This window comes from Sciurus vulgaris, assembly GCF_902686455.1.
Source record: "Sciurus vulgaris genome assembly, chromosome: 5".
Taxonomy (NCBI): Eukaryota; Metazoa; Chordata; class Mammalia; order Rodentia; family Sciuridae; genus Sciurus; species Sciurus vulgaris.
In genome coordinates this window covers 66531278-66551619 of record NC_136465.1, presented here as the reverse complement: position 1 = coordinate 66551619, position 20342 = coordinate 66531278, and the positions used below count along the sequence as shown (strand labels likewise).

General features: G+C 37.5%; 1 protein-coding gene across 1 annotated transcript in view; it reads left to right on the top strand.

Annotated features, from left to right (window-relative positions):
* The window catches only part of KDM5A (lysine demethylase 5A), a gene marked incomplete at its 5' end in the record, with an annotated part of 88282 nt that overhangs the window by 13991 nt on the left and 53949 nt on the right, over window positions 1–20342 (top strand). The window contains 6 exons of the mRNA XM_079142376.1: window positions 986–1120; window positions 6443–6548; window positions 7989–8080; window positions 9219–9377; window positions 10761–10880; window positions 18487–18645. Of these exons, the coding sequence (XP_078998502.1) occupies window positions 986–1120; window positions 6443–6548; window positions 7989–8080; window positions 9219–9377; window positions 10761–10880; window positions 18487–18645 (771 nt within the window). The remainder of the gene's footprint in view (window positions 1–985; window positions 1121–6442; window positions 6549–7988; window positions 8081–9218; window positions 9378–10760; window positions 10881–18486; window positions 18646–20342) is intronic.

The following is a 20342-nucleotide window of genomic DNA, read 5'->3' as shown; positions in this document are numbered from 1 at the left end:
AATGCCAGCACCCCAGGAGGCTGAGGTAGAAGGATTACAAATTTGAGACCAGCCTCAGTGATTTAACAAGGCCCTAAACAACTTAGTGAGACCCTGTCTCAAAACAAAAAATAAAAAGGGATGGAGATACTGCTAAATGGTAAAACTCCCTTGGTTTAAATCCTCAGTACCAAGAAGAAAAGAAAGGGGTAGGGGTTGGAAACATGGAAAATATACAAAAAGCTATTTTGAGTGAGAAGCACCATATTTACATAACTTCATAAAATTATAGTGTATTACCTATAATTGCTCTGTTTCTGTTGTTAATCTCTTACTATACTTAATTTTTAAATTAAACTGGCATAGGTGCACATATATAGGGAAAAAAACCATAACATACATAGGGTTTGATACTATCCTCTAGTTCCGGCATCTATTAGGGATCTTGGAATGGATGTCCTGCAGGTGGGCAGCCACTCTAAATATCTACCCTAACACTATTACCACACTGTCTCGAGTGTTGTAGTGTTATAGTGAATTTTGATATTCCGTTATGTAAGTCTTCATGGGTCTTTTTCAGAATTTTGAAACAATTTGTTTCCATATCAGTTTTAGGATCAGCTTTCTGTTTGCACAGAGATAAAGTATGTTGAGATTTTTTGTTTCATTATTCTGGGGATTGAACCCAGGTGCACTGTACCTCTGACCTATATTCCCAGACCTTTTACTTTAGTTTTGAGACTTGCTAAGTTGCTGAGGCTAGCCTTGAGCTTGATACCTCCTACCTCAGTCTCCTGGGTTGCCTGGATTATAGGTGTGTGCCACTGTGCTTGGCTGCATGTTGGGATTTTGATAAGTTTGCCTTCTTTAGATCAGTTTAAGGAAGAATTGCTATTTGGTTTCATGTAATTTTAGGGATTTACTGGAAATTTATTAATTTATTTTTCTACTGATTCTGTTGTTTCTTATCAGTGAGTCTGTTCTCTTTCTGTGTCTGATCTTTCAGGGTGTACAGATGCCTAATTTAGATCTTAAGGAAAAAGTGACGTCTGAGGTTCTCAGCAGTGATATCCAAACTTCCCCAGAGCCAGGCACAAGAATGAACATTCTGCCAAAGAGAACAAGACGTGTCAAGTCTCAGGTACTATTGTCCACGGGCTGTTTTTAATAGGAATTTCAAGTGCATTGATTGACATAGTAGTCTTCTGGTCATGGGAGGCCATTCATATACTGTTGTTCTTTAACACTCGAAGAGACATAGCTTCCATTCCCTTTTTTTTTTTTTTTTTTTTTTTGATGGTGTTGAAGATAGAAGTCAGGGTCTTATGCATGCTAGGTAGACTCTGTACCACTAAATTACATCTCTGCTTCCATTCACCTTTCAGGTGAATAGAGAAGAAATATTTTGAGGCAGGGTCTTGCTAAGTTGCTGAGGCTGACTTTGAACTTGTGATCCTCCTGTCTCAGCCTCCTGAGCTGCTGGATTACAGGTGTGTGCTGCTGTACCCAGAAGACATACTCTTGAGTTCTAGTACATTTTATTTTCATGGGTTAGCAGAGAAAAGTGAAAAAAGAACGGTTTTATTCTTCACTCACTAGTCTTTTAAAAACATGTTTATAAACTTCTTAGTGTCTGACCAATTATACTATAACTTCTATAAGGTTCACATAACCTAAAATGATTTGAAAACCCAGTGCTTCTGGAGAAAATGCCATAATTTCTTTTTTTCCCATTTTCTTTAAGGTCTTAAGGGTTTAATTTTTAAAGTTTGTTAATAAAGATAAGTCCTTAGGTTGAGAGAGTGAGGTGTCCTTAGAATTCTAAGATTTGGTATATTTAAATTAACATATAAAGAGATAGGAATAGTAACTTAACGGAATCCTGAATATTATTTTAACATCTAGAAGAACAAAACAAAAAATGGGGATGGTTTGTATTGTAACAAGCAAGATAAATCTGTTAATAACAAGAAACATTGGATCCGGGGTTGTATGGAGTCTTGTCATTAGTAGGCTAATGATATTTCTTGCTTTTCTAGGGCTCAGGGTTCTCTCTCCATCAGGCCATTCCTGTTCTTCTTCTGAGTTTACCCGTACTGAATAACTCAGCCTTTTACATAGTTTGATAGCAGAAAATTAGGTGTCCTTGATAGGAATGTGGATTTAATAGAAATTCATGGGAAACTGATAGCCCCATTATAAATTTTAGACCTTGGTTAAGTTACTAAGAAATTTTTATTAGTGTGTTTGATCTCAGAAATTCTGATCATTGTTGGGTATACAATGATGATTCCATTTTTGGGCCTGAAACACTGTGGACTAGTTAGTCTCTTTTAACTTAGTGACTCAGCTTTTAAGAGTTGCCCAGTCTCTCTAACCAATTGCCAGCTTGTGATGAAATAATTTTTGATATTCTTTTGAAATCATGAAAGACTTGCCTCTTCCATTTTTTTTTTATTGTAAACAAATGTGGTACAACTTGTTTCTTTGGTTGTACATGAGGTAGAGGCATACTATTTGTATAATCATACATTTACATAGAGTAATGATGTTTGATTCATTCTGTTATATTTTCCTTTCCCCCCACCCCTCACCTCTTCCATTTTTTCACTCATTCTTTCATTCATTCATTCATTCTGTCTTTCTCTTTCTTGGAAATCAGGGCCTTATGCATGCTAGATGAGTGCTCTACCACTGAGTTATACCACCAACCCTTTGCCTATTTCTAATTCCTTTTCTTTATGTATGTGTAAAAATAGCAACCATGTAGAATTTTCTTACTCATTGTAGTAATTGTCATTATCATTGAAGTCAGGTTGTTTCAGGTAGTTTCTAAGAGTTACTTCAGGATTTGAAATTAAGATCATTTTTTCCAGCACTGGGAACTGAACCCAGGGGCACTTTACCACTGAGCTATATTGAGCTTTTTTATTTTTTGTTTTGAGACAGAGTCTTGCTATGTTGCCCAGGCTGGTCTCAAACTTGCAATCATTCCTGCCTCAGTCTCCCGAGAGTTGGAATTACAGGTGTATAGCTGGGTGGTGCCCAGCTAAGAATTTTTTTTTTTTTTGACTCACATTTTGTACTTAATTGCTATATTGTCAGTTTGCCTCTCATTCCCAGTGATTTATTTCAGAAAGAAAGTAAAAACTTTTGGTAGAACTTAGTGTCTATCTCTCTCTGGGGCAAAGTGTACCTTTCTTTCCAAGGATAATCCCTCTGTCACCATTCCTTCTGGCTTCTTTAGTGATTTTAGTGTATCAGTTGAGAAATCTTTTTTTTCTGCTTCCTCTGTCTGCTGGATTTCTGTCCTGCTCCCCAGCCATAATATATGTGTTTTCAAGGCTCTATCATCTATAAAATATTTCCTACCTTTTTTCACAGAAAAGCTTCTTGGGAAAAGTTAATATTATGTCAGTTTCCTCGACACCTGTTTGGTTTAATTTCATTTAAACTATACTGTCCAAGTGACAGTTTAGGTAATTTTTTGAAAATCGTTTTACCATTTTTTCAAATTCTGAGGCCCCTTTCCATTTTATACCTTACTCTATCTCTGGTCATGTATAAGGTTGTTGAGTCTTTTGAAATTCGGTTAGCTTGATTTTTCTTTGGCTTTTTAATCTCTCTTCTGGTATTCATCTTTACCCTCTAACCATTCCTTATTCATCTTTGTTGTCTCTTCTTTCTGTGCTTTATTTTGTATATTTATTTATTTATTTATTTTCCACTATCGTCACACTCCTTAGCTGTCTCATCTGCTCTGTGATTTCATTTATTACCTATACATTCAGGACCCCTGAATATGTGTTGACATCCACACAGCTTTTCTACTTACCAGGTGTGTATGTGTCTGTGTATTTATGTGTAATCCTTGTTGGCCATAGCACAGGTATGACAAATTCATTGTGTTCCAAATATAATTTATTTACCACCCTTTCTGAATCTCTTTTTCCTTAATATATTCTAGCATGGTGACATTAATAAACATAGTCATCCAATAGTCTTTCAAACAAGAAACATAGAAATATAAAAGTAATTCTCTTGTTTAATGGTCCAGGACTAGGTTATTTTTTTAAAAATTGCGACTTCATATTTTGAATTTGTATTGAAAAGTTCAATTCTGATCCACACCACAGTTTGTTTTGTAGTTCTTTTTCTAGCATTTTAAGCTGGGAATCTCATCATTTATTTCTGTTCTTTGTTTTTATTGGTGTGCTTAATATTAATAAAGTTGCCTGCAATCACTATTTTAATTTGTTCCAGAGATTTGATGTGTAATTTTTTTTTTTTTTTTTTTTGGGTGCTGAGGATCAAACCCAGGGCCTTGTGCTTACAAAGGAAGCATTCTACCAACTGAGCTATCTCCCCAGCCCCTGATGTGTAATTTTTAATGTTACTTTTTAATAGTTAAAAATTTCCAGGTGGAAAGGTCTTTTTGAGGTGTGATTTTGTTATAGTTTCATTCCATTAAGATCAGAGAATGTTGCTTTTATTTTACTTTTTAGAACATTATTGCCTGCCTGATAATGTGGTTGTATGGAGTAATTGATTAAAATACTTAGATATGGCACTTAGTGTATACTTAACGTATATTAGCTTTTATTATTATGCGCACTTACTATATTCTTAACGTGTTAGCTTTTATTATTATGTACTCTGTTTTAATAATGGTAAAGGATGTATATTGTTATATTTATCATTGAACTAAATATAAGAGGCTGTTTGCAAAAACAGTTTGCAAAAGTTTTAAAGATAAATTTTGAAATGCAATTTTAGGTTGGTTTTGGTTTTAAGATGATTTTTATTAAGTCTTTTTTTGGGGGGTGTTGGTACTGGGGATTGAACTCAGGGCACTTGACCACTGAGCCACATCACAGCCCTAGTTTGTATTTTTATTTAGAGGCAGGGTCTCACTGAGTTGCTTAGTGCCTCACCGTTGCTGAGGCTGGCTTCGAACTCTCAGTCCTTCTGCCTCAGCCTCCTGAGCTGCTGGGATTACAGGCGTGCACCAGCCATACCTTGCTGAGATTAGTCTTTATTGCATACATCATTTGTTACCAAGCCATAGACTATAAAGTAGTCTATATTTTATTCAGATTTATTTTTATTCTTACTTATTTATATGTTGAAAATAAATTTTGGTTATTAGTCTGCATTCAGAGATTATGATTTATCTAACTTCAAGATTTAACACTGATTTGTCAGCATGCTCTCACAATATAAAATGCCACATGATAGAAATTTAACATTAACAATATATTTTCCATATAAGGACATATGCTCAACTTGAAGTATTTTACGATTAGTATGTCATGTCTACATTGTCATCAAGGACCCAGGCCCTTTCCATCTTTCTTGTCTTGCTTGCTTTAGCATGTGGGTTATAAGTTCCCTCTTAATTGTTGTGTGGTTTTTGCAGAGCCCAGCACTGTGCTTTGACCAGGCTGAGTCTCCGAGCAGGAAGGGAGTTGGGTCAAAAGGACTTACTATTTGAGAAACCTTCTTTTTTATTAGAAGATTGAAAATTGTTCCCAATGACCTCCAGTAAACTTTGTATAGTAGGCCAAAAGTGGATCACGTTCTCACCCTTAGATAGGTCATCACCAATAAAGAGACATGAGATTTGCATGATTGTCTTAAAGTAGTTATGATTCATCCCCTAAGATAGTCATACTATTCTCTAATCAAAGACAGGTATCCATTAGCAGTTAGAAGTGGGAATTTCTATTGCATGATAGCCAGTAATGACTGTCTCTAGACAGAACCAAATTGACAGTTGTGCTTTTTTGAGACATAGACTAATTTTATTTTGTTGAAAGAAATCTGGGTGTTGCATGGTGCTTTGGTGAATATTGTAAATGAGGCAGTGTGTGGATTTAAAAGATATCAAATAGTATTTTCTTTCACTTTAAAGAGTTATCGAGAAACTTCTGTTAGATAATAAAATAAAAGCATAAGTCAGCCAGGTGTGGGAGCACACAGCTGTTGTCTCAGCTGCTTCAAGAGGCAAACCGAGGAATTGTAGCACACCTGGCAAGCCTGGGAAACATAGCAAGACCTGGTCTCAAAAATAAATCCATAGGCTGGGGTTGTAACTCAGTGGTAGAATCCCTGACTAGCATGTGTGAGGCACTGGTTTCAATTCTCAGCACTGCATATAAATAAATAAAATAAAGGTACATCAAGAACTAAAAAAGTGTTTTAAAAAATAAATAAATGGGTGAGCTGGGCATAGGGACACATACCTGTAATACCAGCACTGTGGAGGCTGAGGCAGGAGGATCACAAGTTCAAGGCCAGCCTCAACAACTTAGCAAGACCCTGTCTCAAAATATAAGGGTTTGGGGATGTGGGTTCAATGATAAAGTGCCCCTGGATTCAATCCCCAGTACTACGGGGGGAGTGCGGGGGAAGCTTGAATTGATATAATTATGCTAATGTGAATTTTGCTTATTATTTTTAGTCAGAATCTGGAGAAGTGACAAGAAACACAGAACTGAAGAAGCTTCAGATTTTTGGAGCTGGACCCAAGGTTGTGGGCCTGGCAATGGGAGCTAAAGATAAAGAAGGTAAAATCTGTTATTGGTTGTGAAAAGAAATGAATTGCAGTAATATGTAAAAAGATTCAAATGAAATTTGAATTTCAGTCTGTACTAGAAATTTCTTAAGAACTATAAACTTGCTACATGGTTCCTAGGCAAATCACCTTTTTTATTGGCAAATATCTTTAAAGTGTGAGGAGCAATATTATGTTGAATTTTTATGATTTTAGAAGAGAGACTTTTCCTTTTCCATGTCTAATATACTACCCAGAAATTAATTGTAGTTTCTAAAGCATAGTTTAGTTTTACCAATAATGGTAAAATTATTGGTTTTCACCTGTAAGCTAAAGCTTATTATAACTTTTAAATTAAAATGAAATAGAGGATTCTGACCTTTGGTATGAAAATCTTGGAAGAGCGTAGAACTTTTAAATTCTAACCATAATTTTGATTTTTTAAATAATTTCCCTCAATGTATCACAACACCATTTAAATAAAGTGTGCTTTCTTCAAAAAGCCTAGATTTCTTTGGCTTCGTACGATTGAAACTTTTGTGAGTAGAATTGCTAATAGAAAAATCAGGTTCCCACTCTTCTCCCTATGTAACACTTAACAAAGAATAGACTGGACATGTTTTTACTCTATAAGAAATTAATGAAATGTTACAGTCACATATCATTAATTATTCATTTTATGATATGATAGTTAAATCATGTAATTCAGATTATCAACTGAATTGTAGAGGATCAGATAATATTGTTCCATCACTCTCAAAGCATTCAGTGTAATAGGATTTACTAAATATATTATTATGTTTTTTAGTTACCCTTTTGAGAATTAAGTACTTCATCTTTGTCATTCTTGTAATTATTGTATTGGCTGGCAGTGATTTTAAACTTTGTTACGGTTTTGACTGGCAAGGATCTTAAAAATTAATCCCTGGCCGGGCGCGGTGGTGCATGCCTATAATCCCAGCGGCTCGGGAGACTGAGGCAGGAGGATCACGAGTTCAAAGCCAGCCTCAACAATGGCGAGACGCTAAGCAACTCAGTGAGACCCTGTTTCTAAATAAAGTACAAAATAGAACTGGGGATGTGGCTCAATGGTTGAGTGCCCCTGAGTTCGATCCCTGGTTATCCCCACCCCCACCCCCCCAAAAAAATTTAATCCCTGACTCATTTGACAGACCTGTAAGTTACATATCAGGTAGTATAGCATTAATGGTTAAACTCTCTGGAGCTTGATTACCTAGATTAGAATCCCAAATCTGCCACTTACTGGCTATGTGATTCTGAGCAAGTTATCTAACTTTTGTATACCTTAGGTTCTTTATCTTAAACCAGAGATGATATCTACCTCATAGTGTTTCAAGATTTTTACTAATTTAAATAATTTTAAATAGTATCTGGTCCATAGTAAGCTCTCAACATTAGTTTTTACTATTATTATATAACTTTTTATTTCAAGATGAGGTCACCCGAAGAAGAAAAGTTACCAACAGGTCAGACGCATTTAACATGCAAATGAGACAACGGAAAGGAACTCTCTCTGTTAACTTTGTAAGTGCTTTGGGATGTGTCAGGAGGGAAAGGATTTATTTTAATTTTAGTTTTGCACTTTTTATCTTAGTTTGCTGTGTATTAGTTCATTTGATTAGGAGACTTCATGGCAAATCTAAAGTTAGAGCTATTGTTTATGTAATGGTAACCTTGCTTTGTCTTTTGTATGTAGACTATTTTCCCTAAATCATGTGCCTTCCGTGTAACTATGTGAGGGAATGAATGCAAATATGTGAACAGTCAGCCCTCTATATCCTTAGGTTCCACATCCTTTGTTTGAAAGTGTAGAATATAGTTTCAAAAAATTATGACCTAGCTTGGTTGTGCTTGCCTGTAATCCCAACAATTTGGGAGGCTGAGGCAGGAGCATCACAAGTTTGAGGCCAGCCTTGAAAACTTAGTGAGACCCTGTCTCAAAATTAAAAAAGGATTTGGGGACATAGCTCAGAGGTAGAGCCATCACTGGGTTCAATACCCAGTACCACACACTCAAAAAAAAAAAGAAAAAAAAAAGTATCTGTACAAAACAGTAAAAGACTTCACATTATTCTCTAACAATGCAGTATAACAACTACATAGCATTTACATTGTATTAGGTATTTAAGTAATCTGGGAATGATTTAAAGTATAAAGTATATAAGGGAGTATATACATAGATATGCAAATACTAAGCTGTTTTATAAAGGGTCTTGAGTATCTGTGGAGTTTAGTATCTTTGGGGCTGGGTGGAGGGATGGATCTTGGAGTCAATCCCAGGCAGATACCAAGAATACTTGTAAATCACCTAGGTATATTATAAGCAGTTCTCAATATTCTCTACCAAAGTATTTTTATATATAGGAAGACTGACACTTTTAAAAAATATGTTAATTTTTCCATATCCTAGATTTGTAGGTTTTTTCCTTTTTATTCTAACAACTTGATATATCTTTATTAAGTTGTTTGTAGAAGCTCTGGAGGGAAATTTAGGGAATTTTATGAAGAGCTGTTGAAATATTATTTGAAATAGATATGCAGGACTTAAGTTACATTTACTTTTTAGAGTACATTATTTTGTCTTAACTAAGGAGCTCCTGATAAAAATATGAAATTCTTTATTATAGAAATAGACTTTTATTTTATTTATTTATTTTAACAGGTTGATCTCTATGTTTGTATGTTTTGTGGTCGGGGAAATAATGAAGATAAATTGCTTTTGTGTGATGGATGTGATGACAGCTACCATACATTTTGTCTAATTCCACCACTACCTGATGTACCCAAAGGAGACTGGAGGTGTCCTAAGTGTGTTGCTGAGGTATAAGCCTAACCTTTTTGGGTCCTTTTTGAATTAAAAACAGTAATGCATGCATGTACACATATGTAAACATTCCCAAAAGCTTGTCCCACTGTCTTTGTTTTTCAGTTTTAAGAAATTTCTAAGATTTTGAAAAGAGCTCTATTGAATGGAAATGTAACAACTGTGTTGTGGCAGCTTGCCCTCCGAATTTTTTTTTCTGACTATTGGTTACATAATCCTACTTATTACTATAGTTGAATGAGATTTCTGCTCAGAATATTTATATTACTGGAATAAAAATGAAGAAAAACTAAGGGATTTTTTTAAAAATGAAAACTAATCTGTCATGAAACTCTAGGCTTTATTTATCCAGTTTTCATACTATTAAATAAACTAATGGTACCTTTTCATCCAAATTCTAACTTGATTGTACTAAAATTTTCTTATTGAAAAACAATGGCTGGGCTGGGGTTTTGGCTTAGTGGTAGAGTGCTCACCTAGCATGCATGAGGCCCTGGGTTCGATTCTTAGCACCACATAAAAAGAAAATAAAGGTATTATGCCCACCTACAACTAAAATAAATAAATAAATAAATAAACAATGGTGTCATTATGAAATACCTAGTCTGTTTTCTTATTTTAACAAAATGTTATTGATAGGGCATTAAAGAGGTGTTGGCTGGGTATATATAGATGCTTCAAAGGTCTTTTATGGCCTTCAAATCATTATTTGTTACTATACTCAAGGTTAAAAGATTTGGAGGTGTTTTTACTCTAAATAAATATTTGTTTTAAGACATTCATCCACAGCAATTGATATTTTGAACAAACCATTTTCCTAGCCAGATATCCTAGGTACCTGTTGCTTATTTTATTTTCCATGACCTTTCCTTTCTCCATGAATATTCATCTTCTCCTTGGCCCTATCCACTGGATACTAAGAATGATAGGCAGGGGCTGGAGTTATGGCTCAGTGGTAGAGTGCTTTCCTAGCTTGTGTGAGGCACTGGGTTTGATTCTCAGCACTGCACATAAATGAAAAAGGTATTGTGTCCATCTATAACTAAAAAAATATCTTAAAAACTGATAGGCATTCCTGGACTTGATTCCAAGTTAGTCCCAGGTGCTTATTGTGGCAGCAAAGGATAATGCCAACTCCAGAGTCTAAAGCTGTCTCATTAACCACATACCTGCTGGAAGATTGTGAAAATGCAGTTGAGGTTCTAGAACAGTACTTTCTGATACTAATTGCAAGTAACCTGCTACTGCTCTCTAGGGTTAATTGGATATGCTTCACTTAAGGAAATAATCAAAGAAGGTAGTACCTATCTGTAAACCTTAATTTTTTTTTTCAGTTGAGATTCAGTGAATTAATCTTAGGTAATTTTGTTTTCTTTTCAGGAATGTAACAAACCTCGAGAAGCCTTTGGATTTGAACAAGCTGTACGAGAATATACACTTCAGAGCTTTGGAGAGATGGCAGATAATTTTAAGTCTGATTATTTCAATATGCCAGTCCATGTGAGTATCAACAGGAGGTTAGTTTGGAGAGTTACAAAGATTTATCTGAGTCTAAAGTTTTTGGATCACTTTTTACTTTTAAGATTTTGTGGGAAATGGGCAGAATAAAAAGATAACACTAAATCTTGAGAAATTAGGGAACTGTCATTTATTTGTTTCTTTTAATCTCTTAATGTGGCAGTTTGTCTTCTCCTACTGAGAAATCTGTTTTGATGCCCTTGTGAGAAACCTTTACAGAAAAACATGAAGCAGTTTGGTTATTGCTGCTTTTGTTTACTTATAATATGGTGTTTGCTGCTTTTCCTGGGGGACCTTGAGTTTTTTTTTAGTTCTTATCAAAAATTTTTTGCCAAAACTATTACAATTCAGTCTTGTCAGTTTCATTTCCTTCTTCCTGCTTGATGTCCTGGTTCAACTTCATCCTTCTTGGGAAGTAGCCTCTTTCAGAGAAAGAATTTTTTCTGAATATCCAAATTAGCTTTTTTTTTTTTTTTTTTTTGTAAACAAATGGGATACATGTTGTTTCTCTGTTTGTACATGGCGTAAAGGCATACCATTTGTGTAATCATAAATTTACATAGAGCAATGTTGTTTGATTCATTCTGTTATTTTTTTCCCTTCCCCCCACCCCTCCCACCCCTCTTTACCCTCTATACAGTAGTTCCTTCCTCTATACTTGCCCCCCTCCCTAACCCTAACTCTAACCCTTCCCTCCCCCCCATTATGTGTCAACCTCCACTTATTAGCGATATTATTCGTCCTTTGGCTTTTTGAGATTGGCTTATCTCACTCAGCATGATACTCTCCAATTTCATCCATTTGCCTGCATATGTCATAATTTTATCATTCTTTATGGCTGAGTAATATTCCATAGTATATATATACCACAGTTTCTTTATCCACTCATCAATTGAAGGGCATCTAGGTTGGTTCCACAGTCTGGCTATTGTGAATTGAGCAGCTATGAACATTGATGTGGCTGTATTTCTGTAGTATGCAGATTTTAAGTCCTTTGGGTATAGGCCAAGGAGTGGGATAGCTGGGTCAAATGGTGGTTCCATTCCAAGTTTTCTAAGGAATCTCCACACTGCTTTCCATAGCGGCTGCACTAATTTGCAGCCCCACCAGCAGTGTATGAGTGTACCTTTCTCCCCACATCCTCGCCAACACCTGTTGTTGCTCGTATTCTTGATAATCGCCATTCTAATTGGGGTGAGATGGAACCTTAGGGTGGTTTTGATTTGCATTTCTCTTATTACTAGAGATGTTGAACATTTTTCCATATGTTTGTTGATTGCTTGTAGATCTTCTTCTGTGAAGTGTCTATTCATTTCCTTAGCCCATTTGTTGACTGGACTGTTTGAATTCTTGGAGTAGAGTTTTTTGAGTTCTTTATAGATTCTGGAGATTAGTGCTCTATCTGAAGTATGATTGGCAAAGATATTCTCCCACTCTGTAGGCTCTTTCTTCGCATTGCTGATAGTTTCCTTTGCTGAGAGAAAGCTTTTTAGTTTGAATCTATCCCAGTGGTTGATTCTAGCTTTTATTTCTTGTGCTATGGGAGTCCTGTTAAGGAAGTCTGGTCCTAGACCAACAAGATGAAGATTTGGACCTACTTTTTCTTCTATAATCTGCAGGGTCTCTGGTCTGATTCCGAGGTCCTTAATCCATTTTGAGTTTAGTTTCGTGCATGGTGAGAGATATGGGTTTAGTTTCATTCTGTTGCATATGGATTTCCAATTCTCCCAGCACCATTTGTTGAAGAGGCTATCTTTTCTCCATTGCATATTTTTGGCCCTTTTGTCTAGTATGAGAAAATTGTATTTATTTGGGTTTGTGTCCGTGTCCTCTATTCTGTACCATTGATCTAACTTTCTATTTTGGTACCAATACCATGCCGTTTTTGTTACTATTGCTTTGTAGTAGAGTTGAAGATCTGGTATTGCAATACCCCCTGTTTCACTCTTCCTGCTGAGGATTGCTTTAGCTATTCTGGGTTTCTTATTCTTCCAGATGAATTTCATAATTGCCTGCTCTATTTCTGTAAGGTACGTCATTGGGATTTTAATTGGAATTGCATTGAATTTGTATAGCACTTTAGGTAGTATGGCCATTTTGACAATATTAATTCTTCCTATCCAAGAACATGGAAGATCTTTCCATCTTCTAAGGTGTTCTTTAATTTCTTTCTTTAGTGTTGTATAGTTCTCATTGTAGAGGTCTTTCACCTCTTTTGTGAGATTGATTCCCAAGTATTTTATTTTTTTCGAGGCTATTGTGAATGGGGTAGTTTTCCTAATTTCTCTTTCTGAAGATTCATCACTTATGTATAAAAATGCGTTGGATTTATGGGCATTGATCTTGTAACCTGCTACTTTACTGAAATCACTTATGAGTTCTAAGAGTTTTCTGGTGGAATTTCCAGGTTCCTCTAAATATATAATCATGTCATCAGCGAACAGGGATAGTTTGAGTTCTTCTTTCCCAATTCGTATCCCTTTAATTTCTTTGGTTTGTCTAATTGCTCTGGCCAGAGTCTCAAGAACGATGTTGAATAGAAGTGGTGAAAGAGGGCATCCCTGCCTTGTTCCAGTTTTTAGGGGGAATGCTTTCAGCTTTTCACCATTTAGAATGATATTAGCCATGGGCTTAGCATAAATGGCCTTTACAATATTAAGGAATGTTCCCACTATCCCTATTTTTTCTAGTGTTTTGAGCATGAAGGGGTGCTGTATTTTATCAAATGCTTTTTCTGCGTCTATTGAAATAATCATGTGATTCTTGACTTTAAGTCTATTAATATGGTGAATTACGTTTATTGATTTCCTGATGTTGAACCAACCTTGCATCCCTGGGATGAAACCCACTTGATCATGGTGCACTATCTTTTTAATATGTTTTTGTATGCGATTTGCTAAAATTTTGTTGAGAATTTTTGCGTCGATGTTCATTAAGGATATTGGTCTGAAATTTTCTTTCCTTGATGAGTCTCTGTCTGGTTTAGGTATCAGTGTGATATTGGCTTCATAGAATGAGTTTGGGAGGGTTCCCTCCTCTTCTATTTATGGAATACTTTGAGAAGTATTGGAATGAGCTCTTCCTTAAAGGTTTTGTAGAACTCGGCTGAGAACCCATCTGGTCCCGGACTTTTCTTTGTTGGTAGGCTTTTGATGACTTCTTCTATTTCAGTACTTGAAATTGGTCTATTTAAATTGTTTATGTCCTCCTCATTCAGTTTAGGCAATTCATATGTCTCTAGAAACCTGTTGATGTCTTCGAAATTTTCTATTTTGTTGGAGTATAGATTTTCAAAATAGCTTCTAATTATGTTTTGTATTTCCATCCTGTCTGTAGTGATATTTCCTTGTTCATTCCGAATTTTAGTGATTTGGGTTTTCTCTCGTCTTCTCTTTGTTAGTGTGGCTAAAGGTTTATCAATTTTGTTTATTTTTTCGAAGAACCAACTATTTATTTTGTCAATTTTTTGTATTGTTTCTTTTGTTTCAATTTCATTGATTTCAGCTCTGAGTTTAACAATTTCCTGTCTTCTACTACTTTTGGTGCTGTTCTGTTCTTCTTTTTCTAAGGCTTTGAGCTGTAGTGTTAGGTTGTTTATTTGTTGAGTTTTACTTCTTTTATTAAATGCGCTCCATGAAATAAATTTCCCTCTAAGTACTGCTTTCATAGTGTCCCAGAGGTTTTGATATGATGTTTCTTTGTTCTCATTTACCTCTAAGAATTTTTTAATTTCCTTCCTAATATCTTCTGTTATCCATTCATCATATAATAGCATATTGTTTAATCTCCAGATGTTGGAATAGTTTCTGTGTTTTACTCTTTCATTTATTTCTAACTTCAATCCATTATGATCTGATAGAATACATGCTAGTGTCTCTATCTTCTTGTATTTGCTAACATTAGCTTTGTGGCATAATATATGGTCTATTTTAGAGAAGGATCCATGTGCTGCTGAGAAGAAAGTGTATTCACTCTTGGTTGGATGGAATATTCTATAAATGTCCGTTAAGTCTAAATTATTGATTGTGTTGTTGAGATCTATGGTTTCTTTGCTCAATTTTTGTCTGGAAGATCTGTCCAGTGGTGAGAGCGGCGTGTTAAAATCACCTAGTATTATTGTGTTGTGGTCTATTTGGTTTCTGAAATTGAGAAGGATTTGTTTGACATACATAGATGAGCCACTGTTTGGGGCATAGATGTTTATGATTGTTATATCTTGCTGATTTATGCTTCCCTTAAGCAGTATGAAATGCCCTTCTTTATCCCTTCTGACTAACTTTGGCTTGAAGTCCACATTATCGGAAATGAGGATGGATACTCCAGCTTTTTTGCTGAGTCCATGTGCATGGTATGTTTTTCCCCATCCTTTCACCTTTAATCTATGGGTATCTTTTTCTATGAGGTGAGTCTCTTGCAGGCAACATATTGTTGGATCTTTCTTTTAATCCAGTCTGCCAGTCTATGTCTTTTGATTGATGAATTCAGGCCATTAACGTTCAGGGTTATTATAGAGAAATGATTTGGTTTCCCGGTCATTTGGTTCATTTTTAAAATTTTGTTTATTTATTTGTTTGACACAACTTGTTTCCTCCTTTATTTGACAATTCCTTTAGGATAATTCCTCCCTTTGCTGATTTGCTTCTTTGTTTTTCATCTCTTCCTCATGGAATATTTTGTTGAGAATGTTCTGTAATGCTGGCTTTCTTTTTGTAAATTCTTTTAGCTTTTGTTTATCATGGAAGGATTTTATTTCATCGTCAAATTTGAAGGTAAGTTTTGCTGGGTATAAGATTCTTGGTTGGCATCCATTTTCTTTCAGGGCTTGAAAAATGTTGTTCCAGGACCTTCTAGCTTTTAGGGTCTGGATTGAAAAATCTGCTGATATGCGTATTGGTTTCCCCCTGAATGTAATTTGGTTCTTTTCTCTCACAGCCTTTAAAATTCTGCCTTTATTTTGTATGTTAGGTATTTTCATTATAATGTGCCTTGGTGTGGGTCTGTTGTAATTTTGTGTATTTGGAGTCCTGTAAGCCTCTTGAACTTGATTTTCCATTTCATTCTTCAGATTTGGGAAATTTTCTGATATTATTTCATTGAATAGGTTGTTCATTCCTTTGGCTTGTTTCTCTAGGCCTTCCTCAATCCCAATAATTCTTAAATTTGGCCTTTTCATGATATCCCATAGTTCTTGTAGATTCTGTTCATGATTTCTTACCATCTTCTCTGTTTGTTCAGCTTTGTTTTCAAGGTTAAATATTTTGTCTTCAATGTCTGAGGTTCTGTCTTCCAGGTGTTCTATCCTATTGGATATGCTTTCTATGGAGTTCTTAATTTGGTTTATTGTTTCCTTCATGTCAAGGATTTCTGTTTGGTTTTTTTTCAATATCTCTAACTCTTTATTGAAATGATCTTTGCTTCCTGTATTTGCTCTTTTAACTGTCGATTGGTGCGATCATTCAATGCTTGCATTTGCTCTTTCATCTCATCATTCAATGCTTGCATTTGCTCTTTCATCTCCTCGTTTGCTTCTCTGATCATTTTAATTATGTACATTCTGAACTCCTTTTCTGTCATTTCTTCTGCCATGCTGTCATTGGGTTTTATTGATGTAACATCTAGATTTGTTTGCAGCATTTTCTTTCCTTGTTTTCTCATGTTGTTCAGATATCAGTGGACCGCTGAGATATTGCAGATTTCCTCTGTTGATTTACAATGACCCTGAAGATTTCTATATATATCCCCTCTTAGCCTTCAGTAGGCTGAAGTCTTGGAGGAGGTTGATAATGCGGTGCTCCACAAGGAAGCTGCCTCTCTAGGAGTGGTGGCCTTCAGGTGGGGTATATTCCCTGCTAGTGGGCAGAGGTGCCTCCACTTGTTGACCAATGGTCATCCAAAGGGGACCTAGGCTGTGGGCTGAGGCAAGGCCTGTTTGGGCCTGAGCCTCTGGTTTTACCGTCCTTGTGGGAAACCTCACCCAGCAGGGAAGACTCACCCGGTGGGGAGGTCTCGCTGGTCAGTTTCCTCCTAGAGGTTCCCCTCAATTTACATCTACTGCCTGGGCTGGGCTGCCTTCCTCTGCAAAGTTTCCAGGGGCCCGGCCCTACCTCCTGGGCCTGGGAGCCTCACCCTTCGCAGATGAATCTCCTTAGGCTGCCCCTCCTCAGAGAATTTGCCCATAGGCCTGGAACCTTCGCTCCGCCCTAAGCCTGTCTCTGTGCGGCTCTTCCACCCAGAAGCCTCCTAGATCCTGGGACCCTGTTCTGCACCTAATCGCCTGGCTGCGTGGCCCCTCCTCTGAGCAGCCACCTGTGGCCCCGAACAATCGCTCTGAGTCCCAGAGACCCGCCACAGGCCTCTTCCTCCAGACAGCCGCCCAGTATGCCGGTGCGGTCACTAGGAGTCCAAGAAACTCACTTCGTGCCTCCTCCTCCCACCAACCACCCGTAGCCCGGGGCAATCAATCACTCCGAGTCGAAGTGACCCTGCCCGTTCCTCCTCCTTCTCCAGATAACCCCCCGGGTGTTCAGGAGCAGTCCCTCTGAGTGGCTCTGAATCCACGTGACCCGCTGCACGGGTCCTCTGGGCAACCGCCCGGAGCTCTGGTGTGGTCCCTCAAGACCAAGCGTCCCACCACGCTTCTCCTCCAGGCAGCCCCCCTGTGTTCAGGAGCTGTCACTTTAAGACCAAAGCACTCACCACTTGCCTTCTCCTCTGAGCAGCCGCCTGGAGCGCTAATGCAGTCACTGCGAGTCCAAAGGACCCGCCGCGCTCCTTCTCCTCCTTCTCCTACTCCTCCGGGCAGGCCCCGGGGTTCAGAAGTGGTCAGGGTCCAAACAGCTTGCCACGCAGCCCCTTCTCTGGCAACCGCCTGTAGTTCCCGTATAGTCACCCGAATCCAAGCGGCTGCTCCTCTTCCTCCTTGTCCTCAGGGCAGGCCCCGGTGTTCAGAAGCGTCGTTCTGATTCCAAACAGCTCGCCGCGCGGCTTCTCCTCTGGCAACCGCCTGCAGCTCTGGCGCAGTCTCTCCGAATCCAAGTGGCCACGCTCCTCTCCTCCTCCTCAGGGCAGGCCCCGGTGTCCTGAGTCCACACAGTTCTCCCCGCCACTCCTCCCCCGGGCAGCCGCCGGAGCCCCAGTGGCTGCTCCGAGTCCCAGCGCTGTGCCAAGCGGCCTCCTCTATGGCGCTCCAGCGGGGGGAGGGGCGTCTCGCCGGCAGTTCTACTTCACAAAGTTTCCTGCGTTCCGGGACCCCCGTCCCATCCGGGATGCCCCCCCAGGGGGTGAGAGTCACCCGGCTACTTTGAGTTGGTCCCAAGCGTCTCAATATCTCCTCTCTTGAATCCTGAGTTCTGGAGCAACACGTAATGCAGCCACCCTCTAGGCCGCCATCTTGAAAACCCCCAAATTAGCTTTTACCTATTCTTAGTTTCCTATTCTTAGTGGGAAAAGCTAGAACCCTAGTCATTTCTGTTTGGGGAAGTGAGAAAGTTTTAGTTATGAGTTTGCGTTCACTTGGCCTGTGTATTACGTTTTAGTAGATTATGGTTATAGCGGGTTAATAATCTTTCAACTTTGTTTTCTTTTATAGATGGTTCCCACAGAACTAGTAGAAAAGGAATTCTGGCGACTGGTGAGCAGCATTGAAGAAGATGTTATTGTAGAGTATGGAGCTGATATCTCCTCAAAAGACTTTGGAAGTGGATTTCCTGTGAAGGATGGTCGGAGAAAGATGTTGCCAGAAGAAGAGGTACAGATAGTATTATCTAAACTTGTGCTTAACCCCAAGCTGATTTAGCTTTTGCATAGAAAACTACCCTTCTCTAATTTTAAGGGACAGGTTCTTTAAAAAATATTAAGTATGTATTATATTTATTTTTAAATGTTAATCATAGTTTTAAAAACAATTTAAAATATTTTTAAGAACTATTTAACTCTTCATTTCAAAATAATTAGCTTAAAATTTTAACTGCACTGAAAATTTTGCCTTGCTTTTTCTGTTCTAAAATCTGGAAAGTGATTTATAGTTTTTTTTTTTTTTTTTTTTTTTTTTTTTTTAATTACCTTTTATTGATGAGTCTGAAATGTTTCCTTCTATATCCAGGCAGTTTGTTTTTCATCTGTACATTTAAATTGTAACATATATGGAAGTCCTGTCAGAGATGTGTAAAGCTGAATTGAGATGATCATTCATATCTCTTTACTTTGGTCCATGCCACTTTTTCTTTACCTTTGTAATTAGTAGTAATTTAAGAATTTTGTCTTCAGTTGAAAGAATGTACTGCTAGGTGCAGTGGTGCACACCTGTAATCCTGTTTATTGGGGAGACTGAGGCAGAAGGATTGCAAGTTCAAGGCCAGCATCAGCAATGTAGCAAGAACCTGTCTCAAAATAAAAAGAGTCGAGGATGTAACTCAGAGTGCCCCTGAGTTCAGTCCCCACTAAGGGGGCGTAGTGGGAGGAGGGAGAATGTACTTAGCTAGGTGTGTTAGTACATACCTATAATTCCAACTACTTAGGAGGCTAATGCAAGAGGTAAGAGAATCTCAAGTTCAAGGCCAGCCTGAGCAATTTGGCATGACCATGTCTCAAAATTTAAAAAGGCTGAGGATGTAGTTCAGTTGTAGAGCAGTTGTCTAGCATGCGTGAGACTCTGGACTCAATTCTTAGAACCGCCCCTTCCCCCCAAAAAAGTGTTTAATCGCTCTGGAATCAAAATGTGGCAACAAGTGTGAAGTGTTTTCTACCAAGAAAACTCATTAGAAACTCAGTGCCCAAGGTTTTTATTGGAAGCTGGTGACATAAACACCCTTTCTTTGCCAAACATGTACCAAAACTACAGACTACCAGAAGGGAGAAAAGCCACCATGCAGCATAAACCATATAGTACAAACAGTCTGGGCACTGTGAGCTACTTGAATCATTTAGGAAAAGTTTTATATTACTGTAGGGGACTGTTCACCATTCAGATTTCTAGATGCCAGCCCAGGTCAGACTTTAAGCAGGACTTTTGAAGGATAGCAATCTCAGGTCTGCGGTGTTATTCTTTCCTATATACTTCTCTTGGCAATCTTTAGATATCATAGATACTGATTTCACTTAAAATATTAAGATTGATGTGTTCAGTGGGAATTTACCATGGAACTGTACTTTTGTTTATGTTTGAAATTTTCTATGATCAAAAGTTTAAAAATATTTAGGGATAGTGTTTATCTTTGTTTTATTTTTTCAAAATCTGTTTTATTTTCCTATTGATATAGGATGAAATCTAAGCTTCTTAGTCTAAAATTTAAGATTAAATATCCGATCTTTATTTCTAGTCTTATTTCCTATATTTCTTAGTCTTTCACTTTGCCCTTTCACCAACCAGTCTAGTATATTTTGTCTTTCTGTAATTTACTTTTACATTCCTGTAGCTTTGCCTCCTAGACTATTTATTGAAATCTT